Below are 17,685 nucleotides of genomic sequence, written 5' to 3'. Positions count from 1 at the left end.
ATATAAGACCACCTCAATGTGCCCATTTTAGAAGCCTTTACTGCATGTTTACTACATCAATTCCTTTAACAATGTCCTGGCCATTATCTAATGACAAAAACCATATGAAAATTTTCCCTTTTCCTTTCAAAAATTTCAACAAATAACTTCAATAGCAAAATGACACATCTTGTTGACCTCCTTAACATAAAGCCAAATTGGTTCTCAAAAATATATGAATTTCTTCTTGGATGACACTACTATTGTCTCATAAAACCTTATACCATGCAATTTAAATTAACATTCAGTGTTTAGTGAAATCCCGAGTATCTCCATTTATGGCGCCTAAGATGGTCTTTGTCCACCAGTTAGAAATGTGCTTGTTGAGGATCTCCTTGAATAGTCCAACTAGACATGCAAGCCATATGTTTCCCCATTTAGACTATGCCTCCATATAAATGTGATGAGAATCTGATTCTCGTTATTTTCATCGTTAGTAACTTCTTCAATTTTGCTTTGATCATTTGTTACTTAATTATGTTCTCCTTCTTGGTCTCCTTCATTCTTTGATTCTTCATTTTACACATTAGAATATCTTTCTATTATATCATTCATTTCATCCTTTATCAAGACCATTGGTGTTGCCCTGCATATGTCATCTGCCATTAAGATCCATAGTACCGTTCTCCAATTATCACAAGCTTGCAGAAATCTTAACATAGTCCATGTTCGATTACCCCAAAGATTCACCATGTTTTTAATCCATTTTTTACCTCCACCCATTGGACCATTGGTTTATTTTTATTTCAGATTATATGAATCATATTCAAGAGTTCTACAAGTTTATAAAAAGTCATTGATACTTTGGATCAAGATATCATATTATATGCATGTTAAATCCACTTAAGCATACATTATTTGCCGCAAATGAAATGCGAAACTAAGCAGAAAAATGAAAAACATGTATTCGGGAAAAAATAATACTTACCATGACTTTAAGTATAGCAGTTTCCTCACATATGACATCTCTGGATAACCCTCGAGTTTGATCTCTAATGTTTGTTTGCCTTTTGTTGCTTAACGAGATGGTAACTTGAGAAGACCCATAACTGCTAGTGGTAGGAGTGCCTTTTGAATTAGCATCAACAAGCAAAGGAGAATCAATTTCTTTCAAGTGATCTATCTTTAGGAGCCCCTCGAAGCGGTCGTTGCACATTTGAAGCTTAAACCACTCATCGTGTGTGAAAAGTGTTGCCCTCACTATCTCCATAAGCTGTGGTTCTTCAATACCAAGGCTCCTACCAATTGCATCCTACATCAAATCATTGAACTAAAATTCAGGTACCCACAAAGGCACAAACTATCAGATTAAGTAAAATGAAAACTTAACCCTTGACTTTTACCCGAAAGTTATCTCAGGTTACATCCAGTAAATGTTACTATGCAATCAAACTGTGTGTATAAGCAGTAAATGGCCAACAAAATACAGCTGAAAGAAAACTGCAAAATGGGAAAAAATAACATTTCATTTTTTAAAACAAATATGCACTCCCTGGACATGAGCAAACATAATGGATATAATGAGAAGATAAATAACCAAACCATGCTGCATTATATCTCATGCATATGCATACAAGCGCATCTGTGTGTATGTTAGAGAGAGAGACCTGAAGCGATGTTGCAAGGTTGGACAGAGTGATAGGTTTTGCACGAATTTCTTCCTTTGGTCTGAGCAATGTCAACAGAGTCTCTTTCAGCGGCTTCAGCAGAGCTGTATTATTTGCAGCAATTGGACCCAAGTAAGAGGATGCTACTCTGAGAGCATTAGCATGATCCCCACGTTCAACCAGCTTCAGAAATTCGACCTGTTAACAGCCACAACTTGCTCAGTTTCAATACAATGCATAAGTTCCATTTCATGCAAATCATTCACATGCAATCTTTCACATTTTTACCTGCTTCAACTGAAACAGTAGAACTGGGTTTTGCTCAAAAAAGTTGGAATCCAACGAATTAACTTCTTCAACCACCTGTGTAGTCATTCCCATTCTAGCAAGTTCCTTGATCCTTAAGATTATGTCATACTTGTTTAGATCTTTGTTTTTCAAATTGTCAATGCCAGCATCTTTTGCACCAACCTGTACAATAAGAAAATCTCAATAAAAAAAGGAAAAAAAAGTCATTCTTTCAGGTGTAGAAGTTTACATACCTCTTCATCCTCGGAGCTTTTTATACTGGCAGGTAAAATATAATTTTTACTGTCCTCAGAGAATAAAACCTCAGGAACAATTCCTTCTGGCCTCTCAACTCTACCTCTCCATCTCTTGTGTCTGGCCCTCTCTCTCGATCCATGCCATCCACCAGAAACTTTTCTGGGATGGTTTTCAGCTTGGTGTGATTCACTGGTGCTGCAATCTTCCTGATCATCCATTATCTCATCTACTGACCTCAATTCAGCATCAGCATCTCTTGTACTCAGAGAGAAATTTATTTCTGGCATATCTTCCTTATTAACACCATCAACAGAGCTTTCCCCATCAAAATGACCCATTCCACAGTCCATGTTTAATGAAGAATTTTCTCTCAAAGAACTATAATCAAGCTCCGGTGAACATGCTTTCATGGCTTGATAACAGCCATGCATATTCAAGCCTGGAAGTGAGAAGTAAGCATGTTTCCAGTTAAAAGAATTCACACTTTCCATGCTCATAAGCAAGAGTTTCCAATACTATAATTTACACTTTACCTGATGCAGATGTAACTCCAATATCCAGCAGTCCTCTGTAGACACAATACTCATAAACAAGTTTGTCAAGCATTGGAACATCCAGTTTCATCCGGCACAGTTCATTCTGTAAAAGGCTAAATATGTGAGATATGTTGCAATTGTTAAAAATGTAAATATATATATAGTATAAATATATATATATACACATATGTGTGTAAGTAGGTTAGAATAGTCAGTTCTTTTTTAACTTTTTTTGATGTTTTTGTCTTATTTGGACTGGTCAACATCTGTTGACTGAGTCAACAAGAGAGACTTTGGGAGGTCCAATGGCTCTATTTAGGGTGGCTGGACACTCCAAACGACTCTCTTGTAGTCTCTCATGTTGTGTATATATTGAAAGAAAGGAGCCTTTGATCTCCACCTTGCCTGTCACAGAGAAAGAGAGAGAGGAGAGAGAGAGAGAGAGAGAAGAGAGAGAGGTTTTAGAGAAAGGGGTTCAGTCAATAATCGGCTGACCCTATCATTCTATTTAATGTATTAAGTAAAGTAAAAACTAGGGTACGAAAATACCCCTTTGAACATGTTAATATTCATATACACCAATTGGGTCTGGACCTGATCCAATATATAAATGGATCGGGTCAGACATATACACCGTGATGACTTCTTTTCAGCCTCCCTCAAGTTGTGCATGGTGCTGAACCATGTACAACTTGCTTTTCAGAAACCAAAATCTATCTTTCATCAACCCTTTAGTGAGAATGTCAGCAACTTGTTTTTCAGTTGGCACATACATAGGCTCATTCTCTTTATCTTCAACTTTTTTTCTAATAAAATGTTGATCTATTTCAATGTACTTTGCTCGACTATGGTGGATGGGATTGAAGGACATGTTGATGGCACTTTGATTGTCACACAACAACAGTGACCGAGCAATCAGTTCTCTCATTTCTGTCAGGAGATGTCTTATCCATGTAGCCTCGACCGTGGCAGTGGCCATGGATCTGCATTCAGCCTCAGTGCTCGATCTAGCAACCGCCTTTTGTTTTCTACTGCTCCAGGATATCAAGTTTGGCCCAATGAAGCTGCAATAATCGGATATTGATCGTCGTTCGTCTGGATCACCCGCCCAATCAGCATCAGCATAAGTGACGATCTCATGGCCCTCATGGCCCCCGCCTGGATCTAATTCTCTTTTCTTGTATACCAGCCCATCACCAATTGTACCCTTCAGGTAACGAAGTATACGTTTGACTGCCTCCATATGTGACATATGAGGTTCATGCATAAACTGAGATACCTGATTAACCAAATATACTATATCAGGTCTAGTAAAAGTCAGATATTGCAACATGCCAACTAAGTTGTGATACTTAGTGGGATCTTCATATATGTCCCCTTCTTTTGAACTCACTTTCTGATTAATGACACTTGGAGTTGTCAACGGCTTACAATCCGTCATGCCTGCTCTGCTGAGAATGTCCAACGTGTATTTGTGCTGAGTAAGGGTAAGTGTATCATTTCTTTTATCAACTTCTACCCCAAGAAAATATCGCAGCTCTCCCAAATCTTTCATCTTAAATCTCTGATTTAATAACCTCTTCACCTGCTCAATGTGACTTTTACAGTTCCCTGTGATGATGATGTCATCTACATATATTAATAGTAAAGTAGTGACTCCTTGTTCATTGTGAATAAATAATGAGTGATCCAGAAGGGACCGAGAGAAGCCATGCCGTTGTATCTCTAGAGAAAAACTGTCGAACCAGGAACGAGAGGCTTGTTTCAAACCATAGAGTGCTCTCTTTAACTTGCATACATATTCTTTGGCTTCTCGTTCTGCATATCTAGTGGGTTGTTCCATGTAAACTTCTTCTTTTAAATCCCCGTGCAGAAAAGCATTTTTTACATCCAGTTGGCTCAATGTCCATCCATATTTAATGGCTAGACCCAACACAATGCGAATGGTCCCCATTTTAACTACAGGACTGAAAGTTTCATCAAAGTCTTGGCCTTCCTCTTGTGTAAATCCCTTGGCTACAAGTCTAGCCTTGTACCTTTCAATGCTCCTGTCTGGTTTATACTTTATCTTGTACATCCATTTTGACCCAACAACATTTCTGTTTTGTGGCCTGGGTACAATCTCCCATGTTCCACATTCATGTAGAGCTTCCATTTCTTCATTCATGGCTTCTACCCATCTTCTAGAACTCGCAGCTTGATAGAACATGAGGGGCTCTTCCTCTTTACTTATGGATGTCAAGAACAACTGAAAATCCAATGAAAAATTTTTATAACTTATCCACCTGTCAAGTGGATGTCGAATCCGTGAGGATCTTCTGATATCCATTGTCTGTGAAGATGGATCTGTACTCGTACAAGAGACGAATGAGGGCTCTTTCTCTCACCGGGTGTACACAATACATTTATACCTTGTTGGTTCCAAGACATGTGGAACAGTTTCTTCCGTTTGAGTTCCATTTGTTGATTCCTCATGTGTTTCCTTCTGACTGCAATTTTCTGGACAGTCTACTTTACCATTTGAAAAAAGTTCTGAATTTAACCATGGGTAGTATACCTCAATGTTTGAGCTTGAGTTATCAGCATGAAGGGTTGAATTAGCATCCTGAGCATCAAAGTTCATCTCATCGAAAATTACATTCCTTGATACCTTGACACGCCTACTCAGAGGATCATAGCACCTGTGCCCTTTGTAGTCTTCTGCATATCCTATAAACCTGCATTTTAAGGCTTTATCTTGGAACTTGTGTCTGAGTGAGCTGTCAATGTGAACATAGCAAACAGACCCAAACACACGTAATGCATGGTAATCAGGTTGTATGCCAAATAGAGAGAAATATGGTGACTTATTTTCTAAGATACTCATAAGCAATCGATTTATCACATGGACTGTGGAGTGAAAGGCCTCAGTCCATAATGATACAGGAAGATTGCTCACGTGCATCATGCTCATTGCAGTCTCTATAATATGTCGATGCTTCCTCTCAGCAATCCCATTTTGTTGAGGTGTATGCGGGCAAGACACTCTTCTCTTTATCCCATTATGTTGAAGGAAACCAACAAAGTCATTCGAGGAGAATTCACCTCCTCCATCACACTGGAAATTGAGAATGTTGGTAGAGAAATGATTTTGAACAAAAGAATGAAATCTTTGGAACAATCCAAAAACTTCTGATTTGTGCTTCATAAAAAATATCCAAGTATAACGTGAGTAACTATCAATGAAAATAAGATAGTATTTACTGCTAGAAAGGGAAGTAATTGGGGCAGGACCCCAGACATCTGAACAAATGACCTCAAATGGCCTTGAAGCTCTTTTATTGATGGAAGCAAATGGTAAGACATGACTCTTACATAAAAGACAACTAGAACACTTTGTATCAACGACCTCTGAACTCAGACTGGACTTAGGAATAAAATTATTCAAGACAAGTTTTTCAATAAAATGACGACCACAATGGCCAAGACGACTATGCCAAAATCTTGGCTTATTACATTCAGAAATATTAAATATAAAATCAGAATCAAAAAATTGACGTTGGTGAGGCTTCAAGGATGAATAGTCGGAATGAATGGAGGAAGGATCTTCTTGAAAGATATACATGTTGCCCCATCGTTTTCCTTCAGCGAATGTCTTCCTCGTGCGAAGATCCTTGACATAAACAGAAGAGGGAGTAAATTCAACTGAAGCATTGGCATCATCAACAAGTTTTGAGACAGAAACAATGTTCTTTTGAATATTAGGTGCATGGATGACACTTGGAAGTTTAAGAGAGGACTTTGACATTGGTATAATGGCATTTCCAGTATGTGAGATTGAGTGATGAGATCCATCTCCTATGACTATGCTATTCTTACCAACATAAGGAGTAAGAGTCAAGAGTTTACCTACATCACCTGTGACATGAGTAGCTGCTCCAGAGTCGACATACCAAATTTCTTTATCATTTTCCTTCATATTCAATCCTGCCAAGGCTGCCAACAACAACTCTTTTACTTCTCCATCCTTCCTAGACTCTGCTTGTGGAGTTTTCCCTTTGTTTTGAGGATTAAACCAACAATTTGCTTTAATGTGTCCTTTCTTGTTGCATAGAAAACAAGTGGGAATGGGTCTTTGTCCTTGTATATTGGGTGTCGGAAGTATGCCACGACCTCCATAGGTGTTTCTCCCTTGACCTCCTTTTCCTCGAAAAGAACTTCCTCGTCCTCAGCCATAATTCATTCCCATAGCCAGCACATCTTGTGTTCCTGAATTCCCATGAGAATCTTCAGAAGATCCTTTCAGAGTCATCTCATATTGCAATAATTTTGCACGAAGATCTTCAAACTTTGGAAGTTCTGGTAAACATAATAAGGTAGTCGTCATAACATGATAGTCTGACCCCAATCCACTCAAAGTTTGTTGTACTTTATCCTTTTCACTGACAAGACACCCAACAACAGCCAGCTGGTCCGTGATGCCTTTCATTTTATTCAAGTATTCCATAACAGACATGGAATCTTTCTTCAGCATTTGAAACTCTCGCTTAAGATACATAATTCTTGCCTCAGAAATTTGTGAATACGTCTGAACTAACTCATCCCACAGTTCCTTGGCCGAACAATCATCAGGAAGAGCAATGAGGACTTCCTGTGAGAGAGTTGAAGTGATGTAGGCCACTAACGATTGATCCCTCTTCATCCAAGTAACATATTCTGGGTTCTTAAGAAGAACAACAGATTGTTCTCCTTTATCGTCCGCCTTTTCCTGTGAGAGGAATTCTGGAGGCGGTGGAACAAATCCATCCAGATGACCAGAGAGGTCCTGACTCTTTATAAATGGAATGATCTGTCTTTTCCAGGTTAAGAAATTGGAGTTATTCAATTTTTCAGAGACTAGCTGACCGAGAAAGCTTGAGGACAGACATGACTGTCCATAAGAGGAATCCATGGAAACCTGGACTGACACTTAGGTATATCACAGCAGAGGACTCGGCTAACAGAGTTTTAGGTATATCACAGCCGAGGTCTCGGCTGACACTTAGGTATAGATTAGCAGAGATGGGAGATACAGCAGTTCCAGAACCCACGAAAACACCAGTTTTAGAATCACGAACAGAGTTTTAGGTATATCACAGCCGAGGTCTCGGCTGACACACAGCAGTTCCAGAACCCATGAAAACAACAGTTTTAGAATCACGAACTCAGAAATATCTCTTTTTTTTTTAGAATCACGAACTCACCGTGAATACTTCCAGAAAGGGCCGATTTCCAGAACCCACAAAGCAGCAATTTCAGAATCACGAACTCAGAAAAAATTTTTACACAACAAAAATACTTCCAGAACCCAAGAAACAGCAGTTTCAGAATCACGAACTCAGAAATATCTTTTTCAGAATCACGAACTCACCGTGAATACTTCCAGAAAGGGTCGATTTCCAGAACCCACGAAGCAGCAGTTTCAGAATCACGAACTCAGATATATATATTTCAGAATCACGAACTCACCGTGAATATTTCCAGAGAGGGTCGATTTAAAATCACGAACTCACCGTGAAAAGCTTTCAGAAAGGATCGACTGTCACCGTGAAACAGTCACCGTGAAAAGTATCTATCTTTTACCGTGAAATCGAGCCACCGTGAAACGAAAGTAGTTCTTCAGGCACAGTCGTCACGCTGCTCTGATACCATGAAAGAAAGGAGCCTTCGATCTCCACCTTGCCTGTCACAGAGAAAGAGAGGAGAGAGAGAGAGAGAAGAGAGAGAGGTTTTAGAGAAAGGGGTTCAGTCAATAATCGGTTGACCCTATCATTCTATTTAATGTATTAAGTAAAGTAAAAACTAGGGTACGAAAATACCCCTTTGAACATGTTAATATACATATACACCAATTGGGTCTGGACCCGATCCAATATATAAATGGATCGGGTCAGACATATACACCGTGATGACTTCTTTTCATATATATGGGTTGAAACCCCTCTCAAATTTAATGCTTCTTGCATGAGTTCACTTCAATAAAAATATTATTTTTTATTCCTCGTGTTGGCCACCTTTGGTAGGTTTTGTGTGTGAGCCCATTTGTGGCTTTTGTGTGTTCTTTTTGGTATTTTGGTGAAACTCTTTTGAGTGTTTACTTTTGGTGATTTAGTGAACATCTTCGGAGGAACCCATTTCCTTATATGGTATCAGAGCTTGGAGATCAAGCTGATTTTTCGGTGCATTGGGAAGCGTACTACTCAAGATTTGGAAAAGTTAAAGCCACTTTTGCAAAATCCATTTAAGTGATTATGAGATCGTCATTGTACTTCAAGAAAAAAGTTTGTAGAGTGTTCATGCTCTTCGTTGGAGGTGCTCTTTTGGTGTTGGAGTGCTTGTGATCTTCTTTGTTTTTTATCTCTCTTATTTTTCTCCCTTCTCTCTATCTTCATTCTATTCTCTTTAGCCCTTGTAAACATGGATGACAATGAAAATGTCACCATAAAACTCATCAAGCTCAATGACACAAAATATATAACACGGGTTTCAATCATGAAGCGCCTTATATGGGAGAAAGGGTTGTGAAGATTAGTGTATGGGTCTAATTCGGAACCTGTGAACACCCCAAATTTTTCAAAATTTTGTAAATATTCCTTTTTTGCCCGACCTCCATTTTCTGAGTAAATTGAGTCAATTTCAATCTAAATTCCAATTATTTCTCAGATTTTACTGAAATTAAATTCATTTTATATAACTAACTCGATTTCGGATCCGGATCCGACATTAAAAACCAAATCTGAGCCTCGTTATCCAATTTTCAAACTAAAATTACAAAAATACCAAAAAATAGTTTTGAATAGCTCGGGCAGTCCATCCGGCATCCGTTTGAATCCACTGCTCTGTATTTCTCGATTCGAGGTTTAAAACTCGAATATTTTCTCAAATCCCGGATCTAAACCTGTTTTCTGAAGAAAATTCCAAAAAGATAACCCCGAATTCTCAGAAAACCCTTCTTTTGTAAATATTTGAAAATTTAGTTTAAAAATCCCTTAGTTTTAGAATTTTTATTTCAAAAACACCAAAAAAAATAGGAAATGCAAAGAAAAAGAGCAAAACAATCAAAATAGAAAAGAAAAATACAAAAATTGGTCGAGTAAGCTTCTTTTTATAAAAATTGTTTTTTAGTAAAAACCCCTTTTAGCAAATTTTCTTAAAAGAGTCGTCCCTTTGATTTTTATTAAAAATTTCTCAAGATTTTCGAAAAAAAAAATCTTCTCGAGGCTTCTTCCCCTTCTTTATAAAAAGATACAGGGGGAAGAGGGTTGGGCATCGTCTTCACCCCCGCACCCCTCGTTTCTTCTCCTTCCTCTCTACGATCCATCTTCACCTCCCCACTTGCACTCCCGATTTCTCTTCTTCACTTTCCCCTCTCCTTCTCTCCCTTCCTCCCTCTGGTGTTTTTCCTCTTCAACCAACGGAAGGTCAGCCGAGCGTCAGCATAATTACAACGCCATCGATCGATTTCCGTGGCCATCCATTCTTCCCCTTCTTCAAGGTTGCCTTCAAAGCACGGTAAGCAATCCTCTCTGGTCGTTTTTTTTTCCTCTTTCTCGGCAATAGTGTTTCATAGTATTGTTTATCTTTTTCTGGGTTTTTTTTCCTCTTATTTTCTCTCTACCTTTCCTCTTCATTTCTGATTTCTTTTAAACTCCCTGGTTCGGCCCCATCGAAGCACTCATGGTAACATGGATATGTTTATAACAAATCAACCTACCATTGTGCGACATTAACAGGAATAGTTCGATTCCGACATCCTAATCTCTCGTTTACATCGTTATTTTCTGTTTTGATCTGATTTTAGTATTAATCCACTTTGAATTTTCGTTTATTTTCGAACTTCAGTCTTGATTCCGGTTTTATTCTTACTATGGTTTTGTTCTCTTACGAATTCTGTTTTATTTTATTTTCCTTTTTTTTATTATTACGAGTATTGGATCACGCTTTCGTTATCTTGCCTTTTCCTGCGTTTATTAAGTCTTTCCTCTGTTATGTCTGATTTCTGGTTTTATTTTGATTATTCACATTCAATAGCCTTAGATCGTTCACTTTATTCCAACATCACTGCATTCAATTTCTGGTTTCTTATCATGGAGATGGGATTTAAACATTAGATCTGACCATTTTTTTGTGTTGTCACAGGACTTTGCTTGCAAGAGCAAAGAAGAGCGTTCACCATTATGCCTTGGTTACCTTGTTTAATAAGACTCAACCATTGTCCTGTTGGATTATTTGTGATTTTCTTCTGTATCATAATTTGAGTTTTCCTGATTTGGGTTGTGATGTTATCTAGAGAGATTCATGCTCTTTCCTTTTTAGGTTTAGTGTGTTCCTTCTCGTTTCAGCATTTTTTGCAAATCCCTCTGTACATGCTGACCCAGTATATTGCTCATATTTACACTCAGTATATCGTAACCTGTTTTCCTGCAATATGGACTGATGATTGCAAAGGCGTATGTTAAACTTTGATGATATTTGATGACATCTGATGGTATTTGCATGTGTACTTTCAAAAAAAAAGAAAAAAATGAGGAAATAGTATCAGGTGGTTTTTCTTGCATCTGAGCAACAATGTAAAGTGTAGTTGACAGTAGCTTCAACTACTGCCGTGGATCCGCTCTTCAAGAAAACTTCATTTCCCTCACCTCTGGAACAGATCATACTTGTGATCAGTATTATTTGCTGGTTCCTGGCTGGGTCATGGAAGTAGTTCAAAGGCAAAATAGAGGTTTCAGAGAAATCTCAGGCTGTGAATTGAAATATCCACAAGTGCCTTATCAGATTCCCTTGTTGATGTCCTCAAACTGAAAGGTGAAGATAATTCCTTATCTCGGCAACCACATTCCTTCAGATCAGCTAGCAGCTATATGTGCATGTCAAGGTTGTCCATGGTATTGACGCAGGGGTCCATACTGTTTGATCCCAATAATGACTTCAAGAAACTAATCAGATTCAAGATGAAATATATGGAGCTTCACTCGCTGAGCCATCTAATCGGCCTACCATGAAATCAGTAAATAATGGAAATTACCATAGTGTTTGAATGTAGTTTTATATTTATGATATGGAACTTCATTTGGCACTTCCTTCATAAGCATTTCATATCTACCACCCTCAACCACTTTGACTGTGATGCAGTTATAATGATTGTCCTGAAAGTTCTTATTTGCTGGATTCCTCTAAAAGGTTATCGGTCTGGCCTAACGAGGAAAATCTTTCCTGTGTCAATATTTTATGCATCTCTGGGTCCGATAGTTGGGAAAGTATTTGTTGTTCGTAGCCTTCAGCATAATATTTACTGGTTTGAAAAGAGGCTCAGCTCTCTCAAAAGTTCTGAAGAGGTGAGAAAAACCTTGCTATTTGTTTATTTCATATGCATTAAATGACCATTGAAATAATTGCATTCCATTTTTTTTTTGTAATAACTACAAAAAATAGGGAGATTTGGGTCTTGGATTCCTTCACTGGATCCAAATGGAGTAGGCAATAAGGTACGAATCGTATGAGTTGGGACGAATTCACCATGGACCCAAATGGATCCGCTTAAGAATTTGCCCAAGTGGGGCCATTTCGAACCCACGTCAATGGATCCACTTAAGAATTCACCGGTTTGAATGGGTTCATAACCTATTACAGACCCGGATCCACTTTAGAGTAGATCCGGTATTGTGGGTTATCGGGTTCGAACCCGGACCCGGACCCGGACCCGGACCCGGACCCGTTCCCCTTTTATATAAAATTCGAACATAAGAATCGTGCCTAGGGCACGATTCTTGCCTAAGGGTGCATATAGCAGAGATCGGGGGAGGGGAGGGGTTACAGCTGTAATGAAATAAGCGGAAGAAGCCAAGAATGCTAAAGCATTCACTATGTCCCACACGGACAAGTGCAACAAGCACAAGAGAGGAAATCCACTAAGGGATATACAAAGGGCCTTATAAAAAGGCTACACACATGAAAAATAATATCACTATTATTGAAGAGGAGCTCTCAAGAGCAATACCACATACATGGGAGGTTCCCCCTATTTATAAGAAAAGGAGACCAAAGGGGCTCCCAATAGAGTCGTTGGGAGCCCCCAACGGTCACATATGTGATCGTTGGGGGCCCCAACGACTCCATTGTGGGGCCCCTTTTCGGTATCCAAAAAATACATATTAAAAAATAAAAAGAAAAATAAAAAACAGTAAAATATGAGAAACAAAATAAGTACCCCTATGGGGTACTTTGTGAAATAACCATAATACCCCTATCGGGTATTATGGTATTATTACATATGTTTTAACACCCCCCCTCAAACTTTACGGGGGAATGATCGAAAGTTTGCCAAGAAGGAACAAAAAGCGAGGAGCAGGCAGGGCTTTGGTAAAGAAATCTGCAAGTTGATATTCTGAAGTGACATATGGCAGTGTAACTGTCCCACGAAGATATTCATCACGTACATAATGACAGTCCATCTCAATATGTTTAGTCCTCTCATGGAAAGTGTGGTTGCTAGCAATGTAGATAGCACTTTTGTTGTCGCAACAAAGCTTCGAAACCCCGGTAATTTCGACTCCCATATCTTGAAGAAGACTTCGAAGCCACACCAGCTCCATTGTAGTGGTTGCCATAGCCCTGTATTCTGCTTCAGTAGAAGACAATGAGACTTTCTGCTGTTTCTTGCACCTCCAAGCAATTAGCGAATCTCCTAGGAACACACAAAAGCCAGTAGTTGAGATTCGATCATTTGGGTTTCCTCCCCAGTCAACATCAGTATAAGCTAGTAAATCTAAGGAAGAGATTGAGGATAGGAATAGCCCTTTAGTCAAAGTATTTTTAATATATCGAATGATCCGGAGCACAGCACTCATATGCACAGATGTAGGAGCATGCTGAAATTGGCTTGCAGAGTGCACAGCATGAGCAATATCGGGCCTGGTGATAGTCAGATAGGTGAGGGAGCCTATGAGTTGCCTGTAGGGCGTAGGATCGTCCAGCAGAACTCCATCCTCCAGTCGTAGTTTAGCATTGATAACCTCGGGAGTCTCCACCTTTTTATCATCTGAAATCCCAGATTTGGAACATATGTCGGCAGCAAGCTTCATCTGTGACAGTATATACCCTCGAGGAGAGTATGCAACTTCTATACCAAGAAAGTACCTGAGAAAACCCAGATCAGACATATCAAAATTATGTTTTAACATATTTTTAACTTTAAGAATACCGCTTTCATCATTGCCAGTGATGATCATATCATCAACATAAAGCAGAAGGATGATGATACTATTACCTGCACGTTTAACAAAGAGAGCAGTGTCAGTATAACATGAACGAAATCCCAATTTTAACATGATAGCACTAAATCTATCATACCAAGCCTTAGGGGCTTGTTTAAGACCATATAAAGCTTTTAATAACCGAAGAGTTTGACCTTGGTTAACATTAATTCCCGACGGAGGGTCCATATATACTTCTTCATTCAACTGACCATTAAGAAAGGCATTTTTAACATCTAATTGAAATATAGGCCATTTCTTAGATGATGCTACTGCTATTAGAGTTCTAACACTTGTCATGCGAGCCACGGGGGCAAAAGTCTTCTCATAATCGATGCCATATTCTTGTGAATATCCCTTAGCAACTAATCTAGCTTTATAACGTTCTAGGGAACCATCACTTTTTGTTTTGACTTTGTAGACCCATCGACATCCTATAGCTTTTTTATTTGGAGGAAGATGAACTATTTCCCAAGTTTTAGCCTTATTTAAAGCATCTAGTTCAACTTTCATTGCTTCAACCCAATGAGGAATATTTTTTGCTTGATTATAGTGGGAAGGTTCATAGTAAGAATGCAAGGCAATTAGACAATCTCTATATTTAGGTGAGAGAGTTTCATATGAGACAAACCTATTTGGTGGAATGGATTCTCTAGAAGAACGCCTAAGAGAGGTTTCTTCTAGGGGTTCATTAAGCCGCAAGAATTTTTCTAAAGCACTAATAGGTTGTGCTTCCTCACGCCGAGTGTATACTTGGAGATTGTCACCATTAGTTGGTGATACATCATTATCATGAGTATTTTCTTGATGACTCAAAAGATCATCATTTGAGTCTTCTAAAAGATCATTGATAAACATATAATCAATTTCATTTGGTTTTTCCAAAATTTCAAATCCATTTTCATCTTCTAAAAACGTTACATCTTTGGAAACAAATAATTTATTGTTCTTATAGTCAAAGCATCTATAGCCCTTTTGATTTTCACCATATCCTAAAAATACGCATTCTATTGCTTTAGGTGACAATTTATCTCTTTTATGCAAAAGAACAAAGCATTTACACCCGAAAATACGAAGACGATTGTAGTCGGGTGTCATATTGAAAAGTTTTTCATAAGGAGAGATATTATTCAATTTTGAAGATGGCATCCTATTGATTAAATAGGTGGAGGTCAACACGGCTTCGGCCCAAAAATTTTTAAGAATATTTTTAGAAATGAGTAAGGATCTAGTGGTTTCTAAAATATGTCTATGTTTTCTTTCCGCTAGACCGTTTTGTTGAGGAGTCCTTGGGCAAGATTTTTGATGACAAATGCCATGTTGTTTTAGATATGATTGAAAATCATTTGATAAGTACTCTCCACCCGAATCGGATCTAAGAATGGATATTTGACTTTGAAATTGATTTTGAACTTTTGCATGAAATTCTTTGAAGAAGTTAAAAACTTCCGATTTAGCATTAAGAAAATAAATCCATACGTATCTAGTATAATCATCAATAAACGTAACATAATACGAATAACCACCTTTGGATAAAACCGGAGATGGCCCCATACATCGGAATGCACCAATTCAAAAGGTCTTGTTGTCACAAAAGTTCTAATAGGAAAAGGAGTAGACTTCATTTTTCCAAAAATGCAATCTTTGCAATTGATATCTTTTTCTTTACAAAACTTGTTTCCAAAAGGAAAAAGACATTTTAGAGTAACTTGGATGTCCAAGTCTTTTATGCCAAGTTTCAATATTTTTGTCTTGGACATAAGTACAAAATGAGGTATTTGGAAGTGTTAAGTTATCCATAAAATAAAGGTCTCCCTTCCTATGGCCTTGCCCAATCCGCTTCCCGGACCGGAGATCCTGCACAAAACACCCGTGGGATGAGAAAGATATTTCACATCCATGGTCGGCTATTTGAGAAACGGAAAAGAGGTTAAGATTTAATTTAGGAACTATTCTAACTTTTGGAACAAGAAAATTTTGAATATTTTTAGAATCAAGAGTTCCAATACCATTTATTTTGAGAAAAGTTCCATCGGCCGTAGAGACACAAGATAATTTTGAATTGGCGTGCACATTGATTAATGCATTTTCATGAGGAGTCATGTGAAAAGAGGCTCCGGAATCTAAAATCCAAGAGTACGTACCGGGAGGTGATGATGAGGCAATGGCGGCACCGGAGGTGGAAGAAGTGACCTTTAGGATTTGTTGAAGAGCCAAGGAGATTTGTCCAAGAGTATCTTTGAGATCCCCGATCTTGCCGTCATCTTCTTTGGTGGTGGATTCTTCAACGGAAGCCACCTTTGGCTTGAATGCCCCATTTAGCTTTGGGCAAACGGGTTTAATATGTCCCGGCTCATAACAATGGTGACATATAATCATTTTTCTTCCACCACTCCCTTGCTTACCAAAATGTGGTGGTTTGTATGTTTTAACATGATTGCCGGGTTTAGATACGGCAAGAACTTCCTCTATGCTTTTACCCATGCTATGCCTAGTCTTTTCTTGAGTAATCTCGGCAATAGCCTCTTCTAAGGGAGGAAACGTGGATCTATGAAGAAGTGAGGATCTCACTTGTTCAAATTCGGGACGAAGCCCAAATAAAAATTGAAACAATCTATCTTGTTCCATTTGTTTTTGTCTTAGAACCACATCCTCCATGGATACCCATTTAGGCTCTAAAAGAGCCAATTCATCCCACAAAGGATTTAGAGCACTATAGTAATCTTGTATGCTCATGTCACCTTGTTTTGTGGTTCTTACTTTTTCTTGCAAGAAATAAGCTCTTGCAAGATCCTTTTGGGTAAACATACCCTTCATAAAAAACCAAGCTTCATTTGCCCGGCGGAATTTTGCAATATTTGCACATACCTTGAGTTCGACATTATTCATAAACCATGCTAGGATTTTTGCATGGTTGCTCTCCCAATCTTCCATTTGATGATTATAATCTTCAATGGCCTTGAGACGAGCATCGCCTTCAAGTGCTTTTTCTTGATCTCCTTCCATCTTTGTGAGCTTAAGTTGGGGTTCCGGAACGGTTCCCATTACATAACCCCAAAGCTTCTTGCCTTTGAGATTATTCTCCATTGCGGATGCCCACATCATGTAATTTTTTCCATTGAGTTTGAATGATAGATCGATCTTGACTTCCATTGCTACACAATGAAGATGTGAGAAAGAAAGGAAGTAGAGAGAGACAAGATTTTACCTTTAGAAGATCGTATGGCTTTGATACCATGTAATGAAATAAGCGGAAGAAGCCAAGAATGTTAAAGCATTCACTATGTCCCACACGGACAAGTGCAACAAGCACAAGAGAGGAAATCCACTAAGGGATATACAAAGGGCCTTATAAAAAGGCTACACACATGAAAAATAATATCACTATTATTGAAGAGGAGCTCTCAAGAGCAATACCACATACATGGGGGGTTCCCCCTATTTATAAGAAAAGGAGACCAAAGGGGCTCCCAATAGAGTCGTTGGGAGCCCCCAACAGTCACATATGTGACCGTTGGGGGCCCCAACGACTCCATTGTGGGGCCCCTTTTCGGTATCCAAAAAATACATATTAAAAAATAAAAAGAAAAATAAAAAACAGTAAAATATGAGAAACAAAATAAGTACCCCTATGGGGTACTTTGTGAAATGACCATAATACCCCTATCGGGTATTATGGTATTA

General features: G+C 38.5%; 1 protein-coding gene across 2 annotated transcripts in view; it reads right to left on the bottom strand.

Annotated features, from left to right (window-relative positions):
* LOC149846806 (uncharacterized) overlaps positions 1-17,685 on the bottom strand; it is a 79,995-nt gene that overhangs the window by 4,271 nt on the left and 58,039 nt on the right. For both annotated transcript variants that reach the window (XM_089996590.1, XM_089996592.1), the window contains 5 exons: positions 2,726-2,831; positions 2,189-2,631; positions 1,935-2,117; positions 1,647-1,844; positions 968-1,291 (listed from right to left, as the gene is read on the bottom strand). In XM_089996590.1, coding sequence (XP_089852716.1) covers positions 968-1,291; positions 1,647-1,844; positions 1,935-2,117; positions 2,189-2,631; positions 2,726-2,831 — 1,254 coding nt within the window. The remainder of the gene's footprint in view (positions 1-967; positions 1,292-1,646; positions 1,845-1,934; positions 2,118-2,188; positions 2,632-2,725; positions 2,832-17,685) is intronic.

Source organism: Nuphar pumila, chromosome 2, assembly GCF_984573655.1.
Source record: "Nuphar pumila chromosome 2, dmNupPumi1.hap1.1, whole genome shotgun sequence".
Classification (NCBI taxonomy): domain Eukaryota; kingdom Viridiplantae; phylum Streptophyta; class Magnoliopsida; order Nymphaeales; family Nymphaeaceae; genus Nuphar; species Nuphar pumila.
Note: the sequence above shows the minus strand (reverse complement) of the source record. Positions and strands in the feature narration are given on the sequence as shown.